This window comes from Octodon degus, unplaced genomic scaffold (assembly GCF_000260255.1).
Source record: "Octodon degus isolate 3935 unplaced genomic scaffold, OctDeg1.0 scaffold00153, whole genome shotgun sequence".
Classification (NCBI taxonomy): Eukaryota; Metazoa; Chordata; class Mammalia; order Rodentia; family Octodontidae; genus Octodon; species Octodon degus.
Window position 1 is genome coordinate 2,491,252 of NW_004524729.1, and position 17,512 is coordinate 2,508,763.

The window sequence follows — 17,512 nt, forward strand, 5'->3', positions numbered from 1 at the left end:
CAGCCGCCCTGGTAGCTGGGATTACGGGCATGTAGGAATGTGCTTGCCTCTTGCATTTTACATTTTTAAGCAGTTAGAGGAAAACATAAAATCTCATGACCCAGGAAACAGGTATGAACTTTAAGTTTTTGTGTCCACAGTGGAGCTGTAGGAGAATGCGAATGTGTTCCCGTGTCCAAGTGTCACTGGCTGCTGCTTGCGTGCTGGCAGGGTCTGCAGAGCTGTGGTGCAGACTTTCTGGGTGTCGAAGCCTGTAGTGGAACATTATATAGCTCCAGTCAGGCCCTTTATGGAAAATTTGTGCTACCCTGCTAAATGGATTGGTCTGGGCCAGTGGGGACAGCTTCAACGCCTGGAACGTGACAGGGTAGACTGGGGTGTGCCGAGCAGAGGTCTGAACTCGGCAGAGCGGGGTTGCAACATCTCGCCCTAGGCTGTTTGTGGCAGGAGGTAGAAATGTGTTTGTTTTTTGTTTCAGCTCAATCTAGCCTGGTCAAATCAGTGAGCAAGGTTTATGGTTTTAGATAACAGCCAGAGATTGTTATTTTAATCTCTGAACTTGTGTGTATTTTAATCATTTTTCTCAGTGACAGTAGTTAAACTACTCTGAACCACATATGCCAGCTTTTAATGAACTGGAAGGTATTAGAATAAATCTTTTAACAAGGGTGAGCGTCTTAGTCTCAGCATTACAATGACTAGCATTTAGCTTCCTTTCCAGTAGGAGGTCCCAGCTGATGAATTAGCTGTAAAATGTGTGTACATACAGTGAGTTAGGCCATCTGAGCTGTGACATATAATCACAGGTAGTTTTCTTCAATTTTACTCAAGCAGGACTTGCCAAGATTAAACCTACAGATCTGTTCAAACTTGAAGGAAATGAAATTCTACCTTTTGTGTAAGTCAAAGGATTTTTTTGTCTGTAATGTAACATTTCATTTATACATTGTCTTCAGGGTATGCATTCCTATGTAATAGGAATGTCTAATGGCTGAATTTTAATTGTCTTTGTAAGTTCTTTCTGCCTTCTGTGGAAGAATAGCTAAGCTTTTTAAGGTCTTTATGAATATTTTTTGTTGTTGTTAGTCTGGTTAACGAGAAATGACAGCAGTCATTAATGTCTGTGATGTAGGACTGACTGACTTAGCTAGTTATTTTGTGTGGCCATTAGGCGGAAGTAGTTTAAGTGTTTACATTATAGTCTCATCTTAAAATGTGACCATTTTTCCAGCCTCTGTGTCTAGGCTGCATGGTTCTCGATGGGAACCCTGAGCTGGTACCTCTTCGGGGTGCTACATCGCAGAGCATGGCCCCCACCACGTCACAGAACCGTGCGAGCGCAGGTCACTCTGCTTGTGCCAGCTCTCCTGCTGTTTAAACGTACCTTGAGTCAGTTCCACAAGTGAGTGCCTCCTGGGGCCTAGAGGGACAGAGAACAGGAAGGTACTTGCAGTCTTTTCCTGGAGCATAGAGTCCAGCTGGGAGAGCAGACACATGACCATCAGTGATGTGGGTGCATTAGTTGTAGTTCCAGGGGGGCGCAGAGATGGAAGCCAGCGCCCCTGGATAACAGGGACCACTGTCCCTGCATAGTGAACAGATGGTTGTGTTGTGGCGTGCTAGCTGCTGTCATGCGGGCTTCTCCTTTAGTAGCTGTTGATAGTTCATCTGGACTGCAAGAGTCCTTTCGCTGGCTTTAGTTCAGTTACACACGTGTGTGTGTATGTGTGTGTGTTGAAAGCATGACACACATATGACACACTAACATGAGACAATGGGAGCAGCTCAGAGCTAGCTGGCGAGTGCTATTCTTTGATGGGAATATCAGTTTTCCTGAGAATGATGCTTTTCTCCCACCTTGTGCAGCCTGTTTCATTGCAGGTTTTGCCGTAGTGATGACAGTTCTGATTGTCACAGGTTTCAAGGACTGACCCTGCCTTGGAAGGAAGGCTTTGTAGTGGGAAGATTGGAGCCCCCTGGAAAGGCAGGGCACAGAGGAGCAGCCGGAAGAGGCCACCCTGGCTTATCTAGCGTAGGCGTGTGCGAGTGCAGATTTCTTAGCCTTCTGAGTAGAGAAAGGAGGTATCATTATGGGTTATTGAAGTTGTAGAGCTCTATTTTTATTTGTAACATTAAATAATAAATCATTAAAGCTTTGTATGGTGGAGTTGGATGCATGGTCTGCCATCGCGGCTGTGGCCACCTTGGTGTTCTTCGTCGCGCCTGAGCACTCTGCGGAACATTCAGACTCCTGAGGCCACCTGGGGAGCATTAGTGAGCACTTCTCACGGCAATGTTGTCGTGAGAATGTCTCATGTACTCAGGCGTTTCATACAGTTGGTGAGGCGCGTGTGAATGCTGTACCCTTGAGTTGTGCCCTTTTCATCAGGTCCCTTACCCCAGAGACACTGGCACTTAGGCTGACTGGGGGAGATCTAGGCACAGTATTTTATGTATTTCCAAATTTTTAGTTGATTAATTTATACTGTGCTTCTTTTTAAAACAAACTTCAATTGTCTAGAAAAATGCAGTTAAAAAGATGAAAGATAGTGGAGGGAACTAGGGATATAGTTCTGTGCTAGAGGGCTTGCTAGAGTTTGATCCCCAGCACCAGCCAAAGACCAGACCAGACCAGACCAGACCAGACCAGACCAAACCAGATCAAAGCAAGGGAAGAAACTGGAGAAAAGAGAAAAGCCTGATAGGAAGAAGACTCATACTATTGTTAAATGTGACTCCAGGCTTGCCAAGGGCCTGGACAGAGAGGGAAACAAGCCAGGTAGTTTTTGTCTCTCCACAGACCAGACACAGCAGTGGCCTACAAGAAGTCCCGGTGCTGAAACTTGGGGATAGGAAGGGACCGTCTGTGGAGCATCGTTGCCAGGCCCCAGCAGCTCGGGGTCATCAGTTTAGAGCTGCAGTTCAGCTTCCTTGACCTCTTGCTTGATCCAGGGATGAAATAAATGTCGGGTCCTGTGATTACCCAGTGAGAGGAGAGACATCTCACACTGTCCGACATTCTACTGTTTTCAGGTTGCTGTTTCTTTAGGGGATTTAAGGTATGAGGAAGTTGGCTCACATTTAGGGGCTGGGTTGCACAAAACAGTTTTTATCTTCAGAGCTCTGGAGGCAGAGGCTGGAGAGGCTGCCACAGGGTCACCTCCTCAGCCTGTGCTCCTGGTGGGAGATGGGCGTGCTCCGCTCCCCGCCTCTGCCTCTGCCCTGTGTGTGCGGGCTTCTGCCCTCCGTGCGTTGGGGTGGGTGGTGCACCTGTCCTCCAGGCCGCCCTCCTGAATGGTTCTCACCACGGGCTTAGTGCACATTGGGTGGTGGGCAGGCTCGGGTGCGTGAAAAGTCCTCGGAGGTACATTTGGGTTTTCTGGGGTGGGGCCCTGGCAGGGGTCATGGTGCCTGTGCCGGGGGCCAGCTCTCCAGTCATTGGCTGCGTGGTATTATTCCACTGTCTCTCCATGGTCCTTACGTCTCTGTAAGCTGGTGAGGCCAGCACTGACTGGTTATCAGGAAGCCTAAGAGTGAGGGCACACGGAAGGGCGGGGCAGTGCCTGGGGTGGTAGGTGCCTGCATGCAGCCGTGGGCTTGTGTTGGGGTGAAGGAGCTGGCCCCAGCCGAGGAGCCCACCTCCCCCCGGATGCCTAAGGCCATTTCTGGACAGATCATTGGGAAACTGGAATCTTCTTTCTTTTTCTGCTTTGTAACAGTTTTGTCTTCTTTCAGAGAAACAGCCCCCAGGACAATCTTCCAGAGAGTCTTGGATATCTTGAAGAGATCTTCTCATGCTGTTGAGCTGGCCTGCAGGGACCCGACCCAGGTGGAGCATCTGGCTTCCAGCCTGCAGTTGATAACAGAGTGCTTCCGTTGTCTCCGGAATGCTTGTATAGAGTGCGCTGTGAACCAGAATTCCATCAGGTAGCATTCCTCCTGGGACGCGTGTACTGCCCAGTGTATTTCTTTCATTTTTGTGCATGCCGGTTCTGTCATACGGGACTTTCTGTTGAGTTGTGGCTTTGGTATTACACATTGTTTTTCCAGGACTGTCCCTTACTGCCATAGGCGAGAAGGCCATCCTTTTATATGTCTCACCCTTAGAGTCAGTTAGGGCAGCGTCTGAGGCCAGCATGGAGCAGAATGTGTTTAGCCTTAGAGTTATTTAGATTCCCCGCTTGCATTTGTAGCATGTTTTAAAGTTTGGGGTTCTGTATCTAACGACGATTTAAACTTGAGCATGATTCTTTGAAGATTCTGCCTGCCTGTGTTCACATGCAGTTCTTAAGCTCACTTCTCTTAGCTGCAAATGTTTGCTTGAGTCACTTGGTGCTTACTTTGAACAAGAAGCAGGTTTTGTAAATTTTGAAGGTGATTTGTCTTAAGAACCTAGAGTTCCAAAGTCTAATTTCATGTATTTTATAACATGTATGTTTTAAAAAGTAATTAAGCAGTGAGGGAGAGATCACCCCACACTTCTTTTATTTCTTGGTCTCTCCACCTAGAACCAAGCCTCTTTCCTTTTTGATTTGGTGGAATCTGCTTTTTATTAACATTTTCACTTTAAGTCAGAACCCGCAAGCTAGAAGCCTAGACTTTCTGTCCTGGACCTTGGTGTGGAGCCTCCAGGCCTTTCTGCCGCTGCATGATGGGCGAGGCCAGGCTGGTCCAGAAGCCGTTGGAGGGCTGTTCTCTGCGGCCTGACAGTCTCATGCCCCAGGCTTTCATATGATTAATGAGCTTTGTAGATCAAAGGAGCAGGGAAAGGCTGAGGTTAACTGCAGCGCCAAGCTAAGCCTGCCGTCCATTTGCGGAAAAATGGATTGAAACGGTAATAATCTTGCTAATAATAGTTAATATTTTAAAACAGGACTAGTTCTGTGCTCGAAGCATCTGGCCAGAGAGCTCTTATCTTTTCTCCTTTTCCAGGCAGGGAAGCACTCTAAAGTGGTGTGGAAGGGAAGTCACATCCCTCTGCTGGCCTCTGGGCAGGGATAGCGCTGCAGGACCACGCTTTGTCGCCACACCCAGTCACAGTGTCAGGGGTAATTGTTAGGGCATCCTGAACACACTCCCAGTTTTCCATTTTTATAAGAGAAGAAGCAGTAAGAGAGATTAAAAAATACACCTGCAATGCACAAGAGCCCGGGCATGTTTTCTCCTCCAAGTAGCTCACTGTGAAACTTAGCCCAAGAGCAGGCCGCTCTTGCTGGCCCTGTGGCCCATGGATGGCCATCTCTCGCACAGTCACAGGACCCTGGACATGGGATTCGACAAGGCACACATCTGAGTCTCAGCTCTCTCCTCTGCGATACAGGCTGCCAGCGAGGGGGTGAGATTTCTTAGTAAGGTGCCTTGCGCAGGCTGTGTGCTGGGGATGACCTGGAAGGGCCAGGAGCGCACAAGCTTAAGGTAGTATTACTTTCTTTTGAAACAATTCATTTTTTTGAGCAAAATTCTAGTCAGAAATATAAGAGCACAAGTTATAAAAGAAACAAATATAAATATGACAACAAATAAAATAAAGCAGTCTTCCAGCATGGCCCTCCACGCAAGAGCACTGTGACAAAATGATAAAATTTACAATGATAAAATTTCTTGGGGGGCCAGGGAGATGGCTCAGTGGAATAAGTGCTTCCCTGGCAAGCATAAAGGTCTGAGTTCAATCCCTGGTTCCATAAAAAAAAAAAAAAAAAAGATAAAAAGCTCTTTGTTTATCAATAAAACTTTGAAAAGAAAAAAAAATTAAAAAAAAATTTCTTTATTGCACACAACTTAGGTTGGCAGAAATGAAAACTATTAAGGGCATTCGTTTTTCTGTCTCTGAATTTCTAGGATTGTGCTATCCTATAGTCACTATTGATTTCCAAAGGGAAATCCCAACCATTGAAGGCATTAGCTCCTGAATAACAGTTTTCTAGTCAGAAATAATAAGAGTTTGAGACTGGGCGTGGTGGTGTGCACCTGTAATCCCAGCTCTTGAGAAGCTGTAAACAGACGGATCACTACAAGCGTGATCTACGTAGTGAGACCCTGAATACCCTGCAGACCCCTCCCTAAAAAAATAGGAAAAAAATGTGTATATATTATATAGATATAGATATAGATATAGATATAGATATAGATTTCCAAAAAGAACTTCATGGCCAGCTTTAATTAACATCAGTATTTCTGAGCTGGTCAGGATTCAGATTATAAATTACACTTTTTTTCTGGCCTTTAAGTAAAGTTACCAAGGAATTAATCAAGGCATGGTACTTCGCAGGGCTGGATCTTTGTGTGTGAAAGGGAGTGAGAGACAGCAGAGCAAGCAATGTGCGTTGTGTGGTGCCTGAGGACACACAGGGAAGAGGGAAAGCAGTCCGCTCCGCATGAGTGTGGCTCCTTCGCTGGGTCGCTGCGCTGCTGCTGCTCCGGCCCGTGGATGCTGGAGAGGGGCTGCACTTGGTGCTGCTCACCTCCCCTGCTGCTGGGTGAGCGCAGCCATGGACGGTGTGGACGAGTGAGCCTGGATGTGTTCCAGGAAAGCTTCATTTTTGTACTTGGAATTTCGTGAAATTATCATGCTGTAAAGTTGTGGCCTTCTGATCTTTTTCTCCCAAATATTTAACACGGCAAACACCATTCTTAGCATACTTGCGGTACAGAGATAGGCAGCAGGCCCAGTAGCCTGGCAGTCATCTGTCCATGTAGAAGCAAGAGGGGGAGAGGTGGGACAGCCTCTTCCTGGGGGTGGGTGTGGAGCTCTTTCCCCAAGTCTTCATGAGAGAAGAGGGGAGGAGCAGTGCCCCTGACTCCCTGGACTTGAGGCATGGGGAGAAAACCACAGGCAGAGGGACCCTAACCACCACAAGCTCCTTTTCTCAAACCAAGGCTTACCACAGGGTTCTGGCATTCTAACTTACAGAGTGCAATCCTTCTCTTTGAAGAAGTCATAGAGTTGAGTTAGTGTTTCCTATTGCTGCTGTAACAGATTGCTGCCAACTTTGGGCTAGAAACAACAGTTTTTAATCTTACAACTCTGGAGTCCGTAAGTCCATAGTCAGCCCCTTGGACTGAAGTCAGAGGATCTGCAGGGCTGGTTCTTTCTGGAGGCTCTAGAGAATTTGTTTCCTTGTCTTGCAGCTCCTAGAGGCTGCCTGCTTTCCTTGGCTCATGGTCCCATCCTTCATTTTCAGAAGCAGCAGCAGTACTGGCCATGGCTGGCGTACACTTGACATTTTGGTATTCCAGGAGGCTAACTAGAGATTGCAAAGTTTAAGCTCAGCCTGGGCAACTCAGAGACTTTGCAAGAGTATCTCAAAATTTAAAAGGGAGTGGAGTGTAGGGGATATAGTTCAAAGGCCTGGGTTCAATCACTAGCACCGTACGTATATATACATAAAGATACAATAGTAGTGTAGCAGCTAACATCTCTCTCTCTTATTTAGACTTATTTTTTGTTTTTTTGGACTCTGATCTTCTTGGGTCCACTTCATGAGAACTCTTAAAGATTCACCCCACTTGGATAACCCAGGACAATCTGTATCTCAGACCATAATCATTTGATCACCTCTGCAGAGATCTTGACCCCATTCAATTCAGCTTCCCAGGCCAGCTGGGTCCTGAGAACTCACTTCTGTTCCGACCCATCTGGACATATCTTGGGGGAGTTAGTGGTATCGCCTCCCGTAACTTAAAGGCTCAGGTCAGAAGACTGTGAGCACTGCCGATGCTAGCTGGAAATGGACTGCCTGGAGTGCCGCTCTACATGGCTTGCTGCAAAACTGGGGGTGTCCAGCTGAGTCCCATGAGCGGTTCAGGTTTGATGAGTTTCTAGCAGTGCTCAGAGAGCTAAGCAAACTGGTCACATGCTGTTACGGCTCACTTGAGAGGATGCAACTCCGAAGTCCAAGTGGGAGACAGATACAGAACGGCACTGTGGGGGCAGTTGCCACTCTGGGGACACCTTTCTTTTCTCCAGACGCCTTTTTGCAGATGGGGTTGGTTAAATCCCTGGCCACTGGTAATGGAATTCAACCTTGAACTCCTCTCTTCTCTGTCGTAATGGGGTGCTCAGGCCAGCCGCCCTCCTGAGCTCTGCCTGAATGACTAATGTGGACTCAGGATCAGAAGGTGCCTGAGATGGATAACAGGAGATGCCCCCTTCACTGAGGATTATTAGCGGGTTGGGGGAGCGCTGTGACTGTGCCAGGAACCCAAGATCAGGAGCAGACACAGGTTTCTTACTATGTCATACTTCTTCCACCACATAGTACATTTGAGAAGTCCGGGCTTTACAATATGGACTTCTTTGGAGGATCGTTCTGTGGTTTAGCACAGTCTCTTTGCCCCTTACATCTGTCACACATGCAAAATAATGCTCGTCCAACCCAAGATCCCCCAAATTCTCAACCTGGTATAGCATGGACCCCCATTAGCGTGCCCCTAATCTCATCAGGTATGGAGTTAAACATTCCCGCACTCCTTGCTCACTGGTGGACCTGTGAGACCAGGAGACAAGGGTCTGCTCCTCAAGTGTACCAGGCATAAGGTGGCAGCCAGACAGGCATAGAATGGTGGCGTGGACACCCCCTTCCCTTTGCTTCCACTCCCTTGGGGGACGCAGTTCAGGGGAACTCTTGGCACTGCACGGTAGGGGTTGCTCCCCTCATCTCTGCTGGCACGCGCGTGTCCTTGCGAGCTCGCCCAGCAGCCCTGCGGGCCCCACATTTCTCCCAGCAATCTGCTTGAGCACTGTGGGCTTCTCTCAGTCCTGTTTCTCAGAGATCTGGAGGCTGTTGTCTCTTGCCAGAATCCAGAGCCTCACCTGCATGGTAGGTATTTGGGTGAGCAGCATGCCACTCCTGCTGCCCAAGTCTATAGCAGTTTCTTTGCTGCCATGACTAATTCCAACCACTTAATGGTTGAAAACGTCACACGTCTAATATCTTACCTGGATTCCAAAGGCTGAAAGGGGCTGGTAAGGCCGCGCTCCCTTCGGGAAGCTCCCCGGCAGAAAGTGTTTCCTTGCCTTCCAGCTTCCAGGGCCTGCTGCATTCCTTGGTCCGCGGCTTCATTCGGCCTGCCTCTGATTTATAAGGATGCTTGTAATTATATCGGCCCCCACATATCCAGGGCACTCTTCCCACCTCAAGATTCTTGGTTTTGGCCCCTTTTTGCCGCATAGGGTGATCCATTCACACGCTTGGGTGATGAGGATGTGGATTTCTCTGGAAGCTGTTATTCTGCCCACCACAGGAACTTCCGGCCAGTCGTGTCCACGTCATGCATTAAATCATCGTTTGAAATGCAATCTTAGGAAAAAGCATGTCTAATTTTGTCTTTTTACAACCTGATACAGGAACCTGGATACGATCGGTGTTGCTGTAGACCTGATTCTTCTGTTTCGTGAGCTGCGAGTGGAGCAGGACACCCTGTTGACAGGTAATTCAGAGTAGGGTCATGGAGGATTTGATATCTCGGGAAAAGGTTTTAAACCAGGGCTTGGTTCTGTCATCTGTTGGTGCACAGGTCCTGTATTTCGTAAGATGGGGCGACTTCAGTAGTGAGATTGTAGCAACGCAGAAAGTTGTGGTGACTTGTGCTTCTCCCTTCTCTTCCTCCTCCTTTTCCTCTTTCCTTCCTCTTTTCTTCTTCCTCCTGCTTTTCTTCCTTCCTCCTCGTCCTCCTTCTCTTTTTCCTCTTCGGGAGTACTAGAGACCTAAGGCTCACACATGCTAGGCAAGTGATCTATCCTGAGCCCATTTTGTTTTTGGAAACTTGCTCGAGTTGGGACTCAGACCCGTGATCTGTCTGCTTGGCCACCCCATAGCTGGTGTTACAGGCATGCACCGCCTTGCCTGCCTTCCTCGCACCTTGTTACGCTGCACCTTACTTAGTCTGTTTGGGCCTGTATGCAGTATACTTAGCCTGGGTAATTGGTAAGTAGTAGAAGTTTATTGCTCATAGTTCTGGGGGCTAGCAAGTTGGAGCTGAGGCCCCAGATTCTCTGTATGCTGCGGGCTGCCCTCTGGCTTAACGACATTGCTTTCTTGCTGTGTCCCCATGTGGTAGAAGGCCAAAGGGCCAAAGCCACTTTTCCTTCCAGGGTGCTCGTCTCAGGACCTAGACTTTTCCCGGGGGCTGCTGCTTCCCACCAAGGCACTGGGATTTGATCTTAACGTTGAATTTTGGAGTGACACGAATATTCTGGCCATGAACAAGTCCTAACCAGAGTATGGCTGTTTCTGGAGGCAGGTTTTTAAAGTGGTAATTACACCGAGGATGTTAGATGCTGTCCTTGAAGAGGAGTATCCTGTGTCATCCTGTCGTATGACATAGACTTACGCAGAGGAAAGAGCAGGTGAAGATGTAGAGAGAAGGTGGCTGTCCCATGCCACCCGAGAGGTCCTGGAGAAATCAGTGCTGCTGGTTCCTCAGCCTGGGCTTCTGGGCACCAGACCTGTGAGAAAATAACCGTCTGTCGTCGATGCTGCCTGGGACGCGCCTTGTCGTGGCGACAGCCTGAGCAGCCTAACGCTCTGTCTTCTGTTGTTTATGCCCGTGACAGGCCTCTTGTAGGTTTGGGTATGATTCCAACAGTGACCAAAACAGACAAAAATTTCTGCCCTCAGGAGCTCACATTCCAGTGTGGGGAGCCAAATATTAAATCTGTGAAATGAGTTAGATATAAAAAGGGAAGCTATTTCTGCCTGTTAGCAGCTGTCGGTTAAGAGAAACGCCACACGGCTTTGCCTGAAGAGCTGAGAGGCTACTTAAGCTGCTTCGAATGTTTCAGGTCTTCACACTGTGAATATCAGTGCTTCTTTGGGACCGGGGTTATTATCCGAATGTTAAAATCATCAAGGGATTTTGCATATGATCTCTTGTCTGAGGAGCTGAGAGATTTTAGGATACATCTAAGCTATTTGATACACAAATCTTTAAATGCTTAGTGTTTTTATGAGCTGTGGTCAGAAATACGGTGAATGCCACTGTTGAGTGCCATGCAGCCAGAAGGCGACTCCTAACAGTGTTACAGGGCGTCCTCAGCCACTTCATCCGCCTGCTCTGACACTGGGTGGCTTCCGGCTCTTCCTTGACGTCAGTGTGACCACGAAAAGAAATGTTTTGAATTGATTTAGGACGAGACAAGTGTGGCAGGCAAAAAAGGACTCCAGAACTGCTTCACAAAGTGCAAAACCAATAGAATAACTGTATTTAAAGTGAGGAGGAGTATTTTGAAAGGAATTAATGTGTCTTTTATTGTAATAATTTTTTAAAAACCACTGTTTTTCTCCCACATCTCGTATAAGTAGATTCATAGTGTTTAATCCTTGTTCTTACTGTCTGAGGCTTGGTTGTGGGAGTGTCAGTGTGTCTGCTACTCTTGGCAGGCGGGAGAGTGAGAGGGGCGGCTCTTTACAGGTGTGTAAGCCGAGGCCCGGGGTGAAACTGTGTGGTGGACTCACTGCCCAGGATGGCTGCGTTGTTCAGTTTTGTGGTTTCTTGGTGTTTTCATTTCAAATTCAGTTTGTTGAAATTCTTGGCTCTGTTTCCTTTGTAAATCATCCTTTGGGAAATGGTACCTTTAAAAAATTACGTCAGCTAAGAATTGTATACAACATCTTTTTCTGCGTAGTAGTTTCGCAATTATTTTTAAGAAATGGATATGGTATACGATTTAGTTCTAAAGTGTTTTTAAGAAGTCCTGTATCTAAAAGGATTTTTGTAACTCCATTTCATAATAAAATGGGAGCCTTGGGTACACAAAGTTTGAGGGATTATTTTTTTTAATTTTTTTTTTTTTTTGGTGGAACCAAGGATTGAGCTCAGATCCTTGCGTTTGCCAGTCAAGCGCTTATCCTAGTGAGCCATCTCCCTGGCCCCAAAATTGAAGGATTAGAAATTGACAGCCAAGTCCATTGACTGTGTGGCAGGGCCACCATTCCTGCGTCCATGTGCAGGGCAGTAAAGTTGAAACATTGGGAATGCACCCCATTTACCATGGCTGAAAAACGGATGTGGGCACTGTGTCACCAGCACAGCTGGGGCCCGGCGGTGGGCAGGAGTAGGTCTTCCTGGGTGTGTTCTTTCAGCACGTGTTCCTAAATAAAGAAGCAAGACGGAAGTGGTTAGATGCCATTAGAGACCTGCCAGCCCCCTCTGCGGTGCAGCCCCCTCTGCGGTGCAGCCCCCTCTGCGGTGCAGCCCCCTCTGCGGTGCAGCCCCCAACCTGCTCACCCACACAGGAGCTGTTCTCTGGGAACCTTCCCATCCTCCAGCACCCAGCAGGCACCCGTCCATCTCCTGTCTTTCTCAGCAGCATGTAAGACTATCCTGCCTTCTCTCTCTTTCTCATTTATTTACGTATTTGGTACAGGGTCTTGCTATGAAGCTTGGACTCATAGTGATCCTCCTGTATCAGCCTCCCCAGTCCTGGGATTACAGGCATGTGCCACCACGCCCCGTTTTGGTAGCCAGCACGGCTCTGGGGCCTGTGCAACATGCAGTGCTGGGGATTAAACCTGGATCCTTGCACTTGCCAGGCAGGCATTTAGACTGCTGAGCTATCTCCTCAGCCCTCCTGCCTTCTCTCTTAAAGATGTCTTCTTCCTTGACCCACATTCTCTTTTTCTGTGCCAGCCCAAGTCTCCTGTGAAAGATGTGTTTAATTTTATAATTCCTGTGTGCGAAACACAGTTACTTCATCTTTCCTTCTCAGGTGACTTTCCAGTGAATCAGGGAGACCCGAGACAAACTTAAAGGAAATTGCTTTTAGGATCTAGTGTGTCGAGGAGGAGTGTTGGCTGGTGCTGCAACAGAAAATGCATCCCCAGCCAGTGCACTGCATTTTGTTAGTTTTAGTTCTGGTTGCTCCGGTCTTAGAATCCAGGGATCACTGTGAGGGACATGGTGTAAGCCAGTCCCCAACCGACAAGCCATTCTGCTTGTGCGCTGCCTGCTTGCACAGCCCGTATAAGCCCTCGACCAGCAGAGGTCAGGCCTGCTACCCTGCGAATGACCCTGATCAGTGCCATGGGCGTGAATTGGTCTGCCTTGCGTCCTGGCTGTCCTTGTGTTTCTGCTTGCTGTTGCAGTGCAGAGTAAATCCTTATTGACCTTTTTATGGGTTACATTTACTAAGAGTTCACAGTTTAGGTAGTTGAGGTTATATCAGTTTATTAATGTATCTTAATGGACAGGTTTTCATAGCACAATGATCCATTTTAAAGTGAGCAGCTGAGAGGCATTTAGATGTTCACAGTGCTGTACAACCATCGCTTGTGCCTCGGTGGATGCTTCCATTACTCCAAAAAGAAACCCTGTTTTCAGCAAGCAGTTGCACTCTGTCTCCTGTAGCCCTGATGACCACAGCTCCGCATTTGTCTCTGTGGATCCAACCTGTCCTGGTTATTTCATAGAGTAGAATCACTTAGCTTTGTTTTCCTGGCCGCTTTCACTCAGCTTGTTATTTGAGCTCCAGAGTGTAGCAATGCATCTTTGTTTCTTTTGGCTGAATAAGGCTGCCTTGGTTTATCATTTGGTAGATGGAGTAGATCCCCTTTTGGCTGTCAAGGGTAATGCTGCTATGTGTATTTTTGTTTGAGTTCCTCTTTGCAGTTCATTTGGGTGAATGCTTAGGACTAGAGCTGCGGGGCCATGTGATGACTGTGTTTAGCATTTTGAGGGACCATGAAGCTGTTCCCTAAGAGCCAAGCCATGGTACATTTTTACCAACAATGGGTTTCTTCATATCCTTGCTGATTCTGTTCTGGATTAGAATGGCCTGTGGGTGTGAAATGGTGGCAGCCCAAGGGTGGGGAGATAGCTCAAAGGACTAAGTGCCTGTTTAGGCAAGCACAGGGATGCAGGGACTGGGGTTTGATCCCCAGCACCACATGCTGCTCTGGCCCCTCCTCCGGCGTGGTGAGCTGGCCCTGGAGGCTGAGGGTAGTAGCGCACCCTGGGGAGGCCGAGACGGAAGATCACTATGAGTCCGAGCTGTGTAGTGAGGTCCATAGCAAATACATTAAAAAAAAAAAAAAAGAAAAGAAAATCGTGGCAGCCCATTGCAGGGCGTGTGCCTTTCCCAGATGCTGGCCGCCGCGTGGGCTTATTGGCTCTTCGTAAGTCTTGGAGAAATGTCTCTATATCCTTTATCAGCTTAATTGCACTATGTTTGATTGTTTCGTTCTGTGTGTTTTCTATGTGTTGCAAATGCTGAGGGCTGTCTCCAGCCTCTGGGTTAGTCTGGGGAGGTTAGTGAGCTGTGGGTGATGAAGGAGGAGCGCGTTGCACGTACTTGCAGCTTCCGAAGTTTTCAGTTATATCAGTTTTAAGTAGCTAACCTGGGTTCGGTTGTAGAGTTGGATATTATTGAGGTAAGAAGAAAAATGAAAATTAAATATTTCTTACCATTTTGTTGCAAAAGGTACCTTAATAAGATTACTGAGTTTTACTTGCAATTCAGAAGTGAAATTTAGATTCAGCAAGAAGCTTAACATTTGTTTGATAGTGTGTAAGTTCAGAGCTAACGCAAACAATCATATGGAAGGATCTTCTGTAAGCGCCCATACATACCATCTTTGAGCATTTTCTTTGTGAGAACCTTTGGGAGATTTTTAGCAGGGTAACTGTGCCAGTTTTTTGTTACCATTCTTGAGGTAAGAACTGTAATTACATTGTCAAAATAATATTTAGAGTATTATTTTCAGGGAATAATTGCAGTGGGGTGACAAATATATTATTCTCATCACATGTTGTGTAAACATGGCATGAGTTATTTTAATTGAGTTATTGATGTTGTTTTTGGCCTTTATTCTTTCCTAATCTGTAAAAACAGTGTTGGGATTTCTGAGGGGCTTTGTGACTTTTGTAATATTTACATAAAGATCAGTCGATAAACTGTTTGGAAGAAGTAAACTGTTATTTTACTTGCCTGGAGTTTTCTGGTGTCTAGTATCTCTTTTTTGCTTTGTTTTGTTTTTTACAGGGTCTTACTATGTAGTTCATGCTGGCCTTGAATTCACTCTAACCCGGTCCTGGCTAGCCTTGAACTGGTGGATCCTCCTGCCTCAGCCTCCCAAGTGCTGGGATTACAGGTGTGCACCACCGTACCCAGCATTCTAGGGCATCTTTAAACTTTTTCTTTGCCAGAATTGTTCTGATCAGAGCGCCAGTCTTCATTTGCCTGGTGAATGAATGGGTCTGTTGGCATTCAGACCAGCTTACATTGCTGGCTTTTTGGGGGGTATGTGTTAAAACTTTATATAGATTTTAGTATTAATATTCTAAAGTGTTAAGTAGAAGTGTTAATTCTGTCAACATATTTTACCTGAGTAAGTTAGCTTTTCTATGGCAAACTTTAATATATGCTCATTATAGACCTTTTTTTTTTTTTTTTTTTTAAAGTGTATTTGGAACAGAGTCTTGCTGTGCAGCTCAGACTCATAGTGACCTCCCGTTTTCAGCTTCCCCAGCACTGGGATTACAGGCATGCACCACCACACCTGGTCTTGGTGGCCTGTTCAGTGTGCCCAGGGGTAGGACTGGCGTGGCAGGTGGTGCTGGGGATCAAACCCCGGACCCTCAGCTTGTCTAAGCAGGTGCCTAATCTGCTGAGCTATCTTGCTGGCCTTTTTATACTAATTTTTAAAAACTTGAATAAAACAATAGAGAAGGAAAATAATCATTGCATATACAGGCTATGAAAAACACACTGTTTATCTTTTTCAGCATTTGTATGGATGAGTGTGAAGGTGTAGATCCCCAGGCCTATGTTGCTTATTTTCAGCATTTGTATGGATGAGTGTGAAGGTGTAGATCCCCAGGCCTGTGTTGCTTTTTTTTGGTTTCCAGACAGGGTCTCACTAAGTCTTTAGGTTGCCCCAGGCTGGGCTCAATCACTCTTCTCCTTTTTCTTCTTTTGTTTTTGTTTTTGAGTTAGGATCTTGCTGGGGAGTGCCTGCTGGCCTGGAACTCCCTGTGTAGCCGCTGGCCTTTTTGTTGTGTGGCTCTCAAGTAGGGGTCTGGGTGGGGGTCTCTGCGGCTCAGAAGTGTTCTCAGTGGTGTCCACCTTGGCCATGCCACCCGGGACCGTCAGGGTGGCTGTGAGCTCTTTCAGTTCACAGGAGGAGGGACACGGCCTGCTTCCACGTCGTCCCCCTGTGCAGTATGGAGTGTGGGGGGAGCTCCAGCATTTCTGGCCGCCCAGCTTCTTGCATTGCAGCTGAGAAGCCCCCCTCCCACTCCTGGCCTTGGGGGACCCGGCCTGCAGCTGTGCACCTCGCACCCTCACTGCTTCTCTTCGTTTTCTGGGTCTGAGGCTGGGGCTGCTTCTGTAGTCTTGGTGTCTGTGCTGGCCGTAGTGTTGTCCTTCCGTATAATACATTACATTTTCTTTGCTAAAATGACTGGTTTTGTGAACCTGACTTGGGGCTGCCTGCTTTGGCTCTGACTTGCTGTTCTCTAGGGCTGTGCTTGGTGCTGCTTCTCCTGCCCTCATAGGGTTCTTCCCTCCCTGTCATGTGCTCTGCCACCCAGGGAGCACAGGAGACGGAAATCGCCACATCACTGGGACAGGGAAGGCTCCGCGTAAAGAATGACTGTCATAGGCTTGGGCCGAGCCTAGCATGAGCTAAAGAGAAAGCTGAATCCCAGGAACCCTATGTCCACCCAGCGGCCTCTACCCCAGCTGAGACGTCCTCCCAAGGCCGAGATCACACATCCTTGGAGAGGGAGCTGCGTGGTGCTGGAAAGTCGCTGAGAGCGGAGTTGGTGGCTCGCCAGAAGTTCCCTGTCTGGGGCACAGCACTGGTCGCGGGGCTTCCCGAGAGCATCGTGACTGTGCTGCTGGTACTGCACTGAGGAAGCTGGGCTGGAGATCACCCCATCCCAGCCCTGGGCAGAGAAGGGTGCCAGCCGGGGTGGAGCTGACTCCGCCACGCCTGGTAGTGCCTCGCAGGTGCATCTGGTGACACGATCTAAGGTGCTAGTGAGCAGCACAGTTGCCTTTCAGGGGCCCACCTTTACTGTTACAGAGCAGACAGTGAAGATTTATTTGGGGCTGAAAAGCAAAATTAAGGACTCGTGCCCATTCAGAAGTATTTTAAATGCACCCTGGTAGCAGCTCCTGGAATCCCTCGCGTATTAAGGGCTTTGGAGAACCTCTAATTCCTGTTGTTTTACAGCCATCCTGTTGTCTGACTCTGAGTTGTACCTGCCTGGCGGGTGTGGAGTGGCACCTTGTCACACAGTGTGCGCACACTGTCCGATGGGCCATTCTGCCTTTTGGATCTTCGTGAATTTTTTTCAGGGTGCCTCCCCTCTTCACTTTTCTCTTGGCTTGTGGGTCTTTTTAAATGATTTATAGACTCGTTCTTAATATTTACTGACATGCATCCAGAGGCAGTTATATATTCCATGTATCTTTTTATAGTCTGTGACTAGTTTATTTCAGTTTTTTTTCTAATTATGGCAAATTGGAGGAGAAAGTCAATGTTATGATTTTACCAATCTTTTTTTT

At 47.4% G+C, this 17,512-nt stretch overlaps 1 protein-coding gene across 1 annotated transcript in view; it reads left to right on the plus strand.

Moving 5' to 3' along the window:
• The window catches only part of Atxn10 (ataxin 10), a 146,613-nt gene that overhangs the window by 18,049 nt on the left and 111,052 nt on the right, over window positions 1-17,512 (plus strand). The window contains exons 2-3 of the mRNA XM_023702486.1: window positions 3,736-3,927; window positions 9,347-9,429. Coding sequence (XP_023558254.1) covers window positions 3,736-3,927; window positions 9,347-9,429 — 275 coding nt within the window. The remainder of the gene's footprint in view (window positions 1-3,735; window positions 3,928-9,346; window positions 9,430-17,512) is intronic.